The sequence below is a fragment of the Pseudochaenichthys georgianus genome, unplaced genomic scaffold, assembly GCF_902827115.2.
Source record: "Pseudochaenichthys georgianus unplaced genomic scaffold, fPseGeo1.2 scaffold_992_arrow_ctg1, whole genome shotgun sequence".
NCBI classification, from domain to species: Eukaryota; Metazoa; Chordata; class Actinopteri; order Perciformes; family Channichthyidae; genus Pseudochaenichthys; species Pseudochaenichthys georgianus.
The window spans coordinates 20402-34137 of NW_027263512.1; the positions used below are offsets into that span (position 1 = coordinate 20402).

Genomic DNA, 13736 nt, shown 5'->3' on the forward strand with positions numbered 1-13736 from the left:
TGATCGCTCAGTGGTGATACTTCTATCTCTGGAATCTGTGGAACCTCAGCTTGTTGGCTGACATCTTGTTTGCGCTGATCCGATAAGTACTACAGTATTTATACCTGGAGTTCTGTGCTTAGTGCGTCAGCATGTTTTCGCTCAGGGCTCATTCAGACGCTTCTTGTGAGACTTGTTTTCTTTCGGTAAAAATTGTTCGTATCGTCAGTTAGCCGAGTTTCTTCCCGTTAGGTGGGTAGGACACATCAATAGTTTATTAAATGTTAAGAAGCCCTGAGACACAGTTTCGTGGAAAAAAAAGACTACGTTTGAATAATTTAAAATAAAACATGAAGCTCAGAAACAGACCATTTACCCTCTGGAAGGAGAACAGGAAGCAGCGTCAGTGACAGGACTTTTATTTTGAAGGTCAGAGTTGATAAAGTGCCGTCAGTGATTTGATATATTCAGATCCCTTTAAAACACAGCTACACACAGAGCCTCTAATGCCAGCCAATGAGAGGAGGGGTACACAGAGGGAGCCAATGAGAGAGCGGGGTTGAATGCTGGGAGCCAATGAGAAACAGGAATGTAAGGTGGCAGCCAATAAGAGACTGACTGGAGGATACACAGAGGCAGCCAATGGGAGAGCAGGGTTGAACGCTGGCAGCCAATGGGAGAGCAGGGCTCAGTTGAAGTTCTTCTTCAGGAAGTTGATAAGCCCGTTGGTGGAGGAGTCGTGCGTCGTCACGGCGACGGCGTCCTGCAGCTCCGGCTCGATCTGCTTCGCCAGCTGCTTCCCGAGCTCCACGCTGAACACAACGAGAGAAACAACGTCAACACAAATATCACCTTTTCCACGTCATCATCACATCTTCAGCAGCATTTAGACGACGTTCAGCAACTCCAGGAAACATGCGCCGTTTCTACCCAAAAGAAGAGGACCAAGAAATTCCATCAAAAACGTAAGTTGACCTAAAAGAAAGAAATATTGACCAAAACGTGTTTCTCTTCGTCTCATTCTGAGCAGTCAGTTTGGTTTCAGAGCATGGATTTAGAGATGGCGCTTTGTCTCCTCCTCACTTAGAGAACATTAGCTGGCAGTATTCTTTGTTTAAAAGTCATAAACTGTTTAGTTAGCGTTCACCCCGACCCCTCGGTTATTGCTGGCGGTGTCCCCAGGTCCTCTGAGTGGGACGTGACCCCCGACCCCTCGGTTATTGCTGGCGGTGTCCCCAGGTCCTCTGAGTGGGACGTGACCCCCGACCCCTCGGTTATTGCTGGCGGTGTCCCCAGGTCCTCTGAGTGGGACGTGACCCCCGACCCCTCGGTTATTGCTGGCGGTGTCCCCAGGTCCTCTGAGTGGGACGTGACCCCCAGTTCAGCTGAACTCCGTTGACATAAAGCCCGGTATATCTCCACAGGGAGAGAGGTGCATGTGTTTTATATACATTATGTTAGTCTGAGTCTCACCCCCACTGGTCGTAGCTGTTGATGTCCCAGATCACGCCCTGCACGAAGATCTTGTGCTCGTACATCGCTGGACAAAAGAGATCACAGCAGATTATAAAGTGCATGCATTCAAACGCTCACGAGTCATTACTAATGACCGATCTGCTCTTCAGAGGATCTGTAGGTTCAGATGAAGAATACTTCAGGTAGGGGTTCTGCTCAACATGACGACATGCATTATTGTTGTTATGACGATTCGTCCTCACCGATCAGCGCTCCCAGGATGAACGGGCTCAGCTTCTTGAAGACGATGGAGTTGCTCGGCTTGTTCCCCTCGAAAACCTTCAGAACAAAAAGAGAACATCTGAACGACCCTTCAGAACGACCCTTCAGAACATCTGAACGAACCTTCAGAACATCTGAACGACCCTTCAGAACGACCCTTCAGAACATCTGAACGACCCTTCAGAACATCTGAACGACCCTTCAGAACGAACCTTCAGAACGACCCTTCAGAACATCTGAACGACCCTTCAGAACGACCCTTCAGAACATCTGAACGACCCTTCAGAACGACCCTTCAGAACATCTGAACGACCCTTCAGAACGACCCTTCAGAACATCTGCACGACCCTTCAGAACATCTGCACGACCCTTCAGAACATCTGCACGACCCTTCAGAACATCTGCACGACCCTTCAGAACATCTGAACGACCCTTCAGAACGACCCTTCAGAACATCTGCACGACCCTTCAGAACATCTGCACGACCCTTCAGAACATCTGCACGACCCTTCAGAACATCTGCACGACCCTTCAGAACATCTGAACGACCCTTCAGAACATCTGAATGACCCTTCAGAACATCTGAATGACCCTTCAGAAACTCATGGGGCTCCATAACCAAGAAGAAGGGATCTCTAAACAGTAACTAACTGTACACACAACCGACTGTACACACAACCGACTGTACACACAACCGACTGTACACACAACCGACTGTACACACAACCGACTGAAATGAAAAACACGATATTGCTATAGCTCCTATGAAGATGCTAAAAAACTGGTAAAACCAACAGTCCAGCCCTGAAGACATCTACATGTCAGTTTTGAGATTTCGTTGAATGCCGTTGCCGTAGCGACAGATCCTTCACCATGAAACACGACGTTGTGACAATGCTCCAAACGGCCCAAAACTTCACATGTTTGATAACGATAGAGACTTCAAGACATCGAGGCCCATCATGGGGTTTCATCATAAGCTGTGAGCGCCGAACGCCCGCTGCCCACATTCATATTATATATACATGTGGTTTCTCTAAACGATGACGACCCCGTCTCTGATATTGATTATATATATATATATATATATATGAGATATGTAATGACCTTGTGAGGCAGCAGCTTGCTCAGAGCCTCTCCTTTAACTCCCGCCTCCTGAAGCTCCTTCTGCGCCTCCTCCGTCGTCTTCCCCTTCATCAGAGCCTCCGTCTGAGCCAGGAAGTTAGCTGCTAGGATCTACAGACAGGAAATACAAACACACAGGAAGTTAGAGACAGGAAGTATAGACAGACACACAGGAAGCTAGAGACAGGATCTACAGACAAGAGCCTCATCCCAATACCCCTCCTCGACTCCTCCGGGACTTGACCCGGAAATCGATCAAGACACGCCATGTTGAAGGACGTCCCAATAGCTGAAATGCACACGGAGGAGTCGAGGAGGGAGGAGACACGAGAGCAGACTACGCGGAAGTGTTTTCACTACTCGTATCAAAGCCCCGCCCCCACCTTCACAGCTGGTCCATTTCAACAGAGGAACAGCGTCTCAGCGTCTCAGCGTCTCAGCTCCGTGGGAATTATCATGTGAATTAATTTCTTCAGGTTATACTAACAACTTAAGTCGTGTTTAATGATCTTTAACGTCACTAAAACATAGCTATTAAGAAAGCTATTTCATAAATGGCTAGATCTTGATAAATAACTATTATTTTATAGTTCTGCGTTTAGATATTCAGCAGTTACATTATTTAAACTGTCCTGAATGGGTTTGTGGTGAATGTGGGGCTCTACAGGACACACGTGTTCAGAGTAAGGCTTCACATTACTATCATTATATCTTTATTTAAATGTAGCTACATTTCACACCACAACGGAACACCAAAGCAGGACCAACCATCACACATTGAGTTCCTTGACTAACAAGAGAAAGATTTATTCATTTAAATAAATATTGAACCACAAATGGGCCGGTTCTAAAGGTTCTTCAGTCCAGCCCGATGAGGGGATACAGCTGTGCGCATGCTTCATTAACAGACGTCGTTTTAGAGTGACGTTTGAGTGAACGAGGACATCCCAATTACCTGAGGACTCCTCTGTCCTCGCGTCACCTCCTCGTGTCTCTCGCATCTTACGGAGGCGGAGCTAAGACGCAAGGAAGGGACGCGAGTGAGGGAAAGGAGGATGCGTATTGGGATGAGGCTAGGAAGTACAGACAGACAGGAAGTTAGAGACTGTGGGTGTTGCTCAATGTCGAGTAAAGCTGCTCCAGAGCCACTATTTCAAGCACGCTACGTCATCGTAGCTTCTGAAGCAAGACGCTCGGAAGACATGTGCTACCAAGCAAGCGTCCTCCACATTGAGAAACACCCAGGATCTACAGACAGGAAGTACAGACAGACACACAGGGTGTTTCTCAATGTCGAGGACGCTTCCTTGGAAGCAGATGTCTTCTGACTCAGGTCCTTCAGAAGAGAGGCAAGAATCCTTCCTAGCCTCGGAAAACAAAGAATGGTGGAACAGGCTAACAGGTGTGCGTCATATGCGAGGCCCCGCCTTAAATGGAGCACCAGCCTCGGTAGAATGCCAAGCATGCTGGACATTGGAACAGGCCTTCGGCGGCAATCGATGACGTAGCATGCTTGAAATAGTGGCTCTGGAGCAGCCTTCCTCGACATTGAGAAACACCCTCTGTAATGTCAATAGCGCTTATAGAATTTGAGTGACATGCAGAGGGGGCGTCACCTTGTGGTGCAGGTTGTCTCTGATTGGATGCTGAGACTGAGCAGGCATGAGGAAGTCAGCGGGAATCAGACGAGTTCCTGCAGGAGAGAGAGGAGTTACTGGTGTGTCAGTGTGTGGTCGGTGTGTCAGTGTGTGGTCGGCGTGTCAGTGTGTGGTCGGCGTGTCAGTGTGTGGTCGGCGTGTCAGTGTGTGGTCGGCGTGTCAGTGTGTGGTCGGCGTGTCAGTGTGTGGTCGGCGTGTCAGTGTGTGGTCGGCGTGTCAGTGTGTGGTCGGCGTGTCAGTGTGTGGTCGGCGTGTCAGTGTGTGGTCGGCGTGTCAGTGTGTGGTCGGCGTGTCAGTGTGTGGTCGGCGTGTCAGTGTGTGGTCGGCGTGTCAGTGTGTGGTCGGCGTGTCAGTGTGTGGTCGGCGTGTCAGTGTGTGGTCGGTGTGTCAGTGTGTGGTCGGTGTGTCAGTGTGTGGTCGGTGTGTCAGTGTGTGGTCGGTGTGTCAGTGTGTGGTCGGTGTGTCAGTGTGTGGTCGGTGTGTCAGTGTGTGGTCGGTGTGTCAGTGTGTGGTCGGTGTGTCAGTGTGTGGTCGGTGTGTCAGTGTGTGGTCGGTGTGTCAGTGTGTGGTCGGTGTGTCAGTGTGTGGTCGGTGTGTCAGTGTGTGGTCGGTGTGTCAGTGTGTGGTCGGTGTGTCAGTGTGTGGTCGGTGTGTCAGTGTGTGGTCGGTGTGTCAGTGTGTGGTCGGTGTGTCAGTGTGTGGTCGGTGTGTCAGTGTGTGGTCGGTGTGTCAGTGTGTGGTCGGTGTGTCAGTGTGTGGTCGGTGTGTCAGTGTGTGGTCGGTGTGTCAGTGTGTGGTCGGTGTGTCAGTGTGTGGTCGGTGTGTCAGTGTGTGGTCGGTGTGTCAGTGTGTGGTCGGTGTGTCAGTGTGTGGTCGGTGTGTCAGTGTGTGGTCGGTGTGTCAGTGTGTGGTCGGTGTGGCAGTGTGTGGTCGGTGTGGCAGTGTGTGGTCGGTGTGGCAGTGTGTGGTCGGTGTGGCAGTGTGTGGTCGGTGTGGCAGTGTGTGGTCGGTGTGGCAGTGTGTGGTCGGTGTGGCAGTGTGTGGTCGGTGTGGCAGTGTGTGGTCGGTGTGGCAGTGTGTGGTCGGTGTGGCAGTGTGTGGTCGGTGTGGCAGTGTGTGGTCGGTGTGGCAGTGTGTGGTCGGTGTGGCAGTGTGTGGTCGGTGTGGCAGTGTGTGGTCGGTGTGGCAGTGTGTGGTCGGTGTGGCAGTGTGTGGTCGGTGTGGCAGTGTGTGGTCGGTGTGGCAGTGTGTGGTCGGTGTGGCAGTGTGTGGTCGGTGTGGCAGTGTGTGTACCTTGGTGAATCAGCTGGTAGAAGGCGTGCTGTCCGTTGGTCCCCGGCTCTCCCCACACGATGGGCCCGGTGTGGTAGTCGACACGGCCGCCATCTTTGGTGATGTACTTCCCATTAGACTCCATGTCACCCTACACACACACACACACACACACACGTTAGACTCTGTTTATCTGTGTAGCGGGTGTGTAGCGGGTGTGTAGCCGGTGTGTAGCCGGTGTGTAGCCGGTGTGTAGCCGGTGTGTAGCCGGTGTGTAGCGGGTGTGTAGCCGGTGTGTAGCCGGTGTGTAGCCGGTGTGTAGCCGGTGTGTAGCCGGTGTGTAGCCGGTGTGTAGCGGGTGTGTAGCCGGTGTGTAGCCGGTGTGTAGCCGGTGTGTAGCCGGTGTGTAGCCGGTGTGTAGCCGGTGTGTAGCCGGTGTGTAGCCGGTGTGTAGCCGGTGTGTACCTGCTGGAAGTAGGCAGCGAAGCGGTGCATGTACTGGTCGTACGGCAGCATGGCGTGCGTCTCTGCCTTGAAGAAGTTGACGTACCAGACCCCGAGCAGAGCGAGCAGCACCGGGACGTTCTGCTGCAGCGGGGCGGACTGGAAGTGCTGGTCCTACACACACACACACACACACACACACACTTCTGTATCATATATTTTTGTCATTTTGATAAAATGAATAAAATGTCTCATATAAAATTATTGTTTAACAGAAACATCTAAATATTAACAACGTCATTAATAAATATGTGTTTCCCTACCATCCAGTGAGCTCCGGAGAGGAGCTGCTCAAAGTTCTCAAACCCTGAAACACACAACAATAATACTATTAATCATAACAACAACAACAATAAGGGCGTACTAAATAAAGAAACGTACCGATGTGCAGAGCGATGGAGAGACCGATGGCCGACCACAGAGAGTAACGACCTCCCACCCACTGAGGAGACACCAGCGTCAATTAACCAATCAGAGAGCAGCATGACATCACACCAGCGTCAATTAACCAATCAGAGAGCAGCATGACATCACACCAGCGTCAATTAACCAATCAGAGAGCAGCATGACATCACACCAGCGTCAATTAACCAATCAGAGCGTCTCTGTGTCTCTAAACATGTTACGCTCTTATTCTGGAACCAGACTCACGTCCCAGAACTCGAACATGTTGGCGGTGTCGATCCCGAAGTCCTTCACCTTGACCTGAAGATGAGAGAGGAAGACTGATGAGACCCTGAAGGCATCAGAGGAACCCCGGTGAGACCCTGAAGGCATCAGAGGAACCCCGATGAGACCCTGAAGGCATCAGAGGAACCCCGATGAGACCCTGAAGGCATCAGAGGAACCCCGATGAGACCCTGAAGGCATCAGAGGAACCCCGATGAGACCCTGAAGGCATCAGAGGAACCCCGATGAGACCCTGAAGGCATCAGAGGAACCCCGATGAGACCCTGAAGGCATCAGAGGAACCCCGATGAGACCCTGAAGGCATCAGAGGAACCCTGATGAGAACCCTTATCTTATCTAAAGGAAATTCCCCGGGACATGGCAAACCTTATATGAACATGTTTTATGTAATAATCATTTACATGATGACATCTTATGAATGCTAAAGCAGTTTGGATGACATGGTGAAGATAACTCTACTACAGTATAAACACATTAATGCTAGCACAGCAGCTAACGTGCTACACGGTGACTCACGGCGTTGGTGGACAGAGCCACGAAGTGTTTGGCCACTGCAGATTTCTGAAGAGGAAACAAGAGGAACATGAGAACATATCCTGAGAGAACGTCGTCCAATCAGCTGCCAGAGAATCAAATGCACTCACATCATTCGCTGTCTTCAGGAACCAATCCCTGGCCGACTCTGCGTTAGTGATCGTCTCCTGAGTGGTGAACGTCTGCAGGGAAAAACACACGTTTAGTATCATTGTGTGTGTGTGTGTGTCTGTGTGTGTGTGTGTCTGTGTGTGTGTGTCTGTGTGTGTGTGTCTGTGTGTGTGTCTGTGTGTGTGTGTCTGTGTGTGTGTGTCTCAGTGTGTGTGTGTCTGTGTCTGTGTGTGTGTCTCAGTGTGTCTGTGTGTACCTTGGAGGCGATGATGAACAGTGTTGTCTCAGCGTTCAGTTCTTTGAGGGTCTTCACCATGTGAGTCCCGTCGATGTTAGAGACGAACCAGACTTTGGGACCCCCCTCTGAGTAGGGCTTCAGAGCCTCTGTCACCATGAGAGGGCCCTGAACGCACCACAACACACAGGCATTACATCACAGGGCCCTGAACGCACCACAACACACAGGCATCACATCACAGGGCCCTGAACGCACCACAACACACATCACATCACAGGGCCCTGAACGCACCACAACACACAGGCATCACATCACAGGGCCCTGAACGCACCACAACACACAGGCATTACATCACAGGACCCTGAACGCACCACAACACACAGGCATTACATCACAGGGCCCTGAACGCACCACAACACACAGGCATCACAGGGCCCTGAACGCACCACAACACACAGGCATCACAGGGCCCTGAACGCACCACAACACAGGCATTACATCACAGGGCCCTGAACGCACCACAACACACAGGCATCACATCACAGGGCCCTGAACGCACCACAACACACAGGCATCACAGGGCCCTGAACGCACCACAACACACAGGCATTACATCACAGGGCCCTGAACGCACCGCAACACACAGGCATCACAGGGCCCTGAACGCACCACAACAGGCACTTTTAACACCTCACTAGTGAGACCTCAGAGCGGTGTCGTTTACTCGTTAAACATCGAGTCTTAAATCTCGGAGCTTCCCTGAACACAACACACTTCCCCCTCGGGTAAAGCTTCTGGTTCTAAATCCTCTCACCAGGTCCGAGCCTCCGATCCCGATGTTCACCACGTCCGTGATGCTCTTCCCGCTGAAGCCTTTCCACTCGCCGCTACGAACTCTCTGCGAACGAAAAACACAGAGGTCACGACCTTTACGACTTCCACTGAAAACGACATGAAACTCGTACGACTAAAGATACGCAATAATGAAAGACGTCGTACGTGACAGAAGGCCTTCATCTTGTCCAGCACGCGGTTGACCTCCGGCATCACGTCCTGACCGTCAACATGGATCGGCGAGTTGGAGCGATTACGAAGGGCGACGTGGAGAACAGCACGACCCTACACACACACACACACACACGTTAAAATCATAAAACATCAAAGGCATCTCACATGGAACGTCCACTGCACGCGTGACTGAGTTAAGGAGTCCAACATCGCTTTATGTGTCGCCGGCTGAACGTCTGAAGGAGCGGTCCAGCTATCGTAGCGATGCAGGTGTTCGCCGTCATTGGTCCCGAGCGGTCTGGGGTCGGGTGGGAGGGTTTGTTGTCCTTAGTTCTGTCGTGTGTGTGTGAGTGTGTGAGTGTGTGTGTGTGTGTGTGTGTGTGTGTGTGTGTGTGTGCTGAACCGTTGTGTTTTAATGTTAGATCCACATCGGGTGTTTTGTATCATTTTGGTCCCTGGAGGCCACCGTAGTTCAGGGACATTTACAGAATAAGTGTTTAAAATCAGTCTTCGTGGTGTGTTCAGGGACAATAGGAGGTTTAAACACGTTCTCAGTATTCGTGGTGTGTTCAGGGACAATAGGAGGTTTTAAACACGTTCTCAGTCTTCGTGGTGTGTTCAGGGACAATAGGAGGTTTTAAACACGTTCTCAGTCTTCGTGGTGTGTTCAGGGACCCTCTGTACCTCAGTGAAGTTGATTTTCTCTCCAGAGAACATCTTCTCTCTGGCCTCCTCCACGCCGCGGGACTTTGCCTGCGAACACATCAACACAGTGCTATATGTTTAGCATTAGAGTCACACAGGGAGGAGGACGTGTCCACATGCAGTCTCTCAATGCAGTGTGGACATTAGAGTCACACAGGGAGGAGGACGTGTCCACATGCAGTCTCTCAATGCAGTGTGGACATTAGAGTCACACAGGGAGGAGGACGTGTCCACATGCAGTCTCTCAATGCAGTGTGGACATTAGAGTCACACAGGGAGGAGGACGTGTCCACATGCAGTCTCTCAATGCAGTGTGGACATTAGAGTCACACAGGGAGGAGGACGTGCCCACATGCAGTCTCTCAATGCAGTGTGGACATTAGAGTCACACAGGGAGGAGGACGTGCCCACATGCAGTCTCTCAATGCAGTGTGGACATTAGAGTCACACAGGGAGGAGGACGTGTCCACACAGGGCCGGCCCTCGGCATAGGCAGTATAGGCGAATGCTAAGGGCGCATCAACCCATAGGGGGCCCCGGAAAAAAAAAAAAAAAAAGTTAGAAAAAAAAAAAAAAAATTTATAAATTTCATAACACAATTTCCCGATTTTGGATCAACAAAGTACATCTTATTATCTTATACTATCAGAACTACGTATATATTGCGTACAGCGCCCATAAACTATGGCACACACCCCCCCCCCCAAATCAAGTTGAACTGCCCCAGTCCCAGTAAGGGAGGTTTATGTGAAATTGTTCTTTTTTTGAAATAATGGTTTTAGTGTGCAGTTATAGGTTTTAATTTTGTATTAACATTGAAATTTACTGTGTGAGCGGCCGCGGGGGGGGGGGGGGGGGGGGGGGGAGCTTTAGAGAGCTCTCTCCTGAAAGACTGAGCGGCTCTGATAACCTCAGCTCAGTGAGGTAAAGGCACACCTCTATATGACCATTATAAAAATAAGAGACCAGGTGAAAAACAGGTATAAAATACTGACAGTACAAAAAAGCTGTTATTAATAAACTAGAATCCAGTTTGAAAGGGAAGTGATTTGTAAAATATTCATAAAGAAAAAGAAAATCTGCTTCCAGTTCTGTTTCATCTGGTGCTGAGAGATGTTTCCATATCTCCTAATGTTGCTCTCAAAGTGCACCAGATCGATGCTTTTAACTTCAATATTAAAAAAAAAAAAGTCTTCCCAGGGGTGCATGCCCCCGGACCCCCCTAGAGGAGGTGAGGTCCCCCCCCCCACTTAAATCATGTTCAAATGGATAGGAAACTAAATACAGTTGCACACATCTTGTGTCAATATCTTTGTGTTGGTGGTCATGCCACAACCGTGCATGCGCGAATCATAGTGAGTGTCTGCATTTTGGTGGGGGGGGCGCCAGCTAAAATCTTGCCTAGGGCGGCAAATTGGTCAGGGCCGGCCCTGTGCCCACATGCAGTCTCTCAATGCAGTGTGGACAGCTTCCCGTGTCCTGCTGCTCAAGGGCTCGGGGTAACGTGAAGTGACTGATGAAGATACATCGAGTTAGATATGTTTATAAATATAAGAAATAAAGTAAAAAAGAATAAAACAACAAATATTTATAAGAACATAGGAAGTGTGTGTGTGTGTGTGTTACCAGGGCGATCAGCATGTCCATCACTTCCTGGTTGATGAGGTTCTTGGAGTAGTCGAGCAGGATCTCTCCGTCATCCGTCTGCAGCGTCGTGCTGAAACAACAATAATCTCAATAACAATAACAACAATTTTAAAGTTAAAATAAGAGTTTTATTAAAAGATCATCAGAGCAGCGTCTGTCCGCGGTGCGTTCAGGGACATCTACGGACCAACGCGTTTGACATGTGTTGAGGGTCGGTCGTTATTGTTCATAGTTTAGTGTGACTAAAGGGTAGTGCCAGCTAACAGAGAGTGTGTGTGTGTGCGTGTGCGTTTTGTTTCCTCATATCCGATTCCTCTGAACAGGTGATGTTGTGAGACCGAGCTGTTTCCTGAATGTCTCCTCGCTGTCTCTGTTATATCTGTGGATCCTGAGACACTATATAAATAAATATAAATATAATCACCACGGATAATAAATATGTAATATTGGGCACTACAGCATCCACTACTCAGAGCTGGAAGTACTTTAGTCAGTAGTACTACCACCAGACTATGTAAACCAGAGCATAGTACTACTACTTGAATATTTAAACCAGAGTATCTGTACTTCTTCTTGAGTACAGGATGTGTACTTGTCACTCCATGGTCATCATTACTGCATCTTTCACAGCGGGGAAAGGAGGGCGTTTCCCCGCGGAGCGCCGCTGACACCCGGCCTAAAACATCCATCATCGGACACGTCCTGCCCTCCCACAGCGCCCCCTGAGCGGACAGAGTGATGCTAACACCCCGGCGGTTATCATGGAGCTTCATTAGCAGCAGGTCCAGGATCAGCTAGCTTGTCGTTAGCCTGGATTAACCGTGTCGTTAAACTGATATTAACATTTATAAACGGTGTATTCTGCAACATGTCAGTAAGCCTGATTCAACACCTTTATTTAGAATAATTAATTAGTTTCCGGTCTATTTAAAAACAACCTCCTCGCGACAGTCTGTCCGATAAAAGGCGCAGTGACGTTAGCATGCAGGCTAACATTAGCTCGGTGGTTTCACACACTTCACAGACAAGAGACTATAATGACCTTCACACACACAGACACACAGAGACAGAGACACACACACAGAGAGAGACACACAGAGACAGAGACACACAGAGAGAGACACACACACAGAGACACACACACACACACGTAATGACAATAATTAAATCACTTTATTATTACATATATTTCTCCATCACATTATTTTAAATAAAACATCTCTCACTTCCGTTATTATATGGATATGTATTGTCTCTCATTATTACACACTGTCCTGCATGTCTCTCAGTACACACTGTACTGCATGTCTCTCAGTACACACTGTCCTGCATGTCTCTCATTACACACTGTCCTGCATGTCTCTCATTACACACTGTACTGCATGTCTCTCAGTACACACTGTCCTGCATGTCTCTCATTACACACTGTCCTGCATGTCTCTCAGTACACACTGTACTGCATGTCTCTCATTACACACTGTACTGCATGTCTCTCATTATTACACACTGTCCTGCATGTCTCTCATTACACACTGTCCTGCATGTCTCTCATTACACACTGTACTGCATGTCTCTCATTATTACACACTGTCCTGCATGTCTCTCAGTACACACTGTCCTGCATGTCTCTCAGTACACACTGTCCTGCATGTCTCTCAGTACACACGGTACTGAAGTTGAAGTATTGACTTGTGTGTGTCTCTGACCTGAAGCAGGTGAAGCGGTCCCGGTCCTCCCGGAAGAGCTCTCTCATGCTGAGGCTGCCGGCCTGAGACCTGAACCACCGGTCCAGACTCTGGTAGTTCGGGTCCTGGGTGAGAGACATGCTGCTATCGATCACACTGGGTATACTGTGTCGGTGCTCCGGCCTCGGAGGTCTGTCTCGGTCAGAGGAGGAAGAGGAGGAAACAGCTGAGCCTGACAGGAGGTTATACCCGCTGCACCAATCAGCGCTGACCCCGCCCCCCTCTCCGTTTCCCAGGCTGCGGTCGGATAATCCAAAAATCAGCTCCTAAATTCTAACCCTATCTCCTATTCCTTGACCTCTGAGGGAAAGGTCACGGGGCTAAGGGATAGTGGATAGGAGAATCCAAAAGGACTTAGGAGAAGAGACTGCGGTACTTTAGAGAATCGACTGCACTTCACTATCGACGTGTTTCTGATGCGCCAGCGGACGTCCTGAATGTGCGTCTGCTGCTGTGGGGTAACTATGGAAACCACAGCTTCCTATCCAGCGGACTACAAACATGGATGCTCAATAAGAACGAGGGACTCATCCGGAGACTCTGCTCCGTGCTCTGATGCTGCTGCTTTGCTTTATGAACGAGGACAACAGAGAAACAGATTCTTCAGGACCAAAGCTGGAACTGAAATAAAAAGGAAAGTGAAACTTCTGCTCGTCCCCCTCTCCCTCCGGTCCACGTTAACACCAATGATCCCAACACGTATGATTGATGGAAAGATAAATCAGTACAGATGTATTTATTATGAACGTTAGTCCTGAACATCTGTCTCTGAGTATATCACCA

At 49.4% G+C, this 13736-nt stretch overlaps 1 protein-coding gene across 1 annotated transcript; it reads right to left on the bottom strand.

The window, feature by feature from the left end:
• Window positions 1–382: 382 nt before the first annotated feature.
• Window positions 383–13463, bottom strand: LOC117444904 (glucose-6-phosphate isomerase-like). Its single transcript, XM_034080288.2, has 18 exons — window positions 12915–13463; window positions 11188–11278; window positions 9541–9609; window positions 8848–8967; window positions 8663–8746; window positions 7867–8013; window positions 7610–7681; window positions 7482–7526; window positions 6927–6980; window positions 6657–6717; window positions 6539–6582; window positions 6237–6389; window positions 5793–5922; window positions 4458–4534; window positions 2824–2952; window positions 1698–1773; window positions 1453–1519; window positions 383–791 (listed from the first exon to the last, which is right to left on the bottom strand). The coding sequence occupies exons 1-18, from the start codon at window positions 13031–13033 to the stop codon at window positions 668–670; spliced, it is 1662 nt and encodes a 553-aa protein (XP_033936179.1). The 5' UTR covers window positions 13034–13463; the 3' UTR covers window positions 383–667.
• Between the last annotated feature and the right edge of the window lie 273 nt (window positions 13464–13736).

What these genes read in the sequence shown, in the direction of transcription:
- LOC117444904 (XM_034080288.2), bottom strand. Translation starts at nt 13,033, where the DNA reads ATGTCTCTCACCCAGGACCCGAACTACCAGAGTCTGGACCGGTGGTTC. An exon ending in TGTTCATCATCGCCTCCAAG is followed by an intron (nt 7,682 to 7,866) that starts GTACACACAGAC and finishes TTTTCCCTGCAG; the next exon opens with ACGTTCACCACTCAGGAGAC. An exon ending in TCTCCGGAGCTCACTGGATG is followed by an intron (nt 6,390 to 6,538) that starts GTAGGGAAACAC and finishes GTGTGTGTGTAG; the next exon opens with GACCAGCACTTCCAGTCCGC.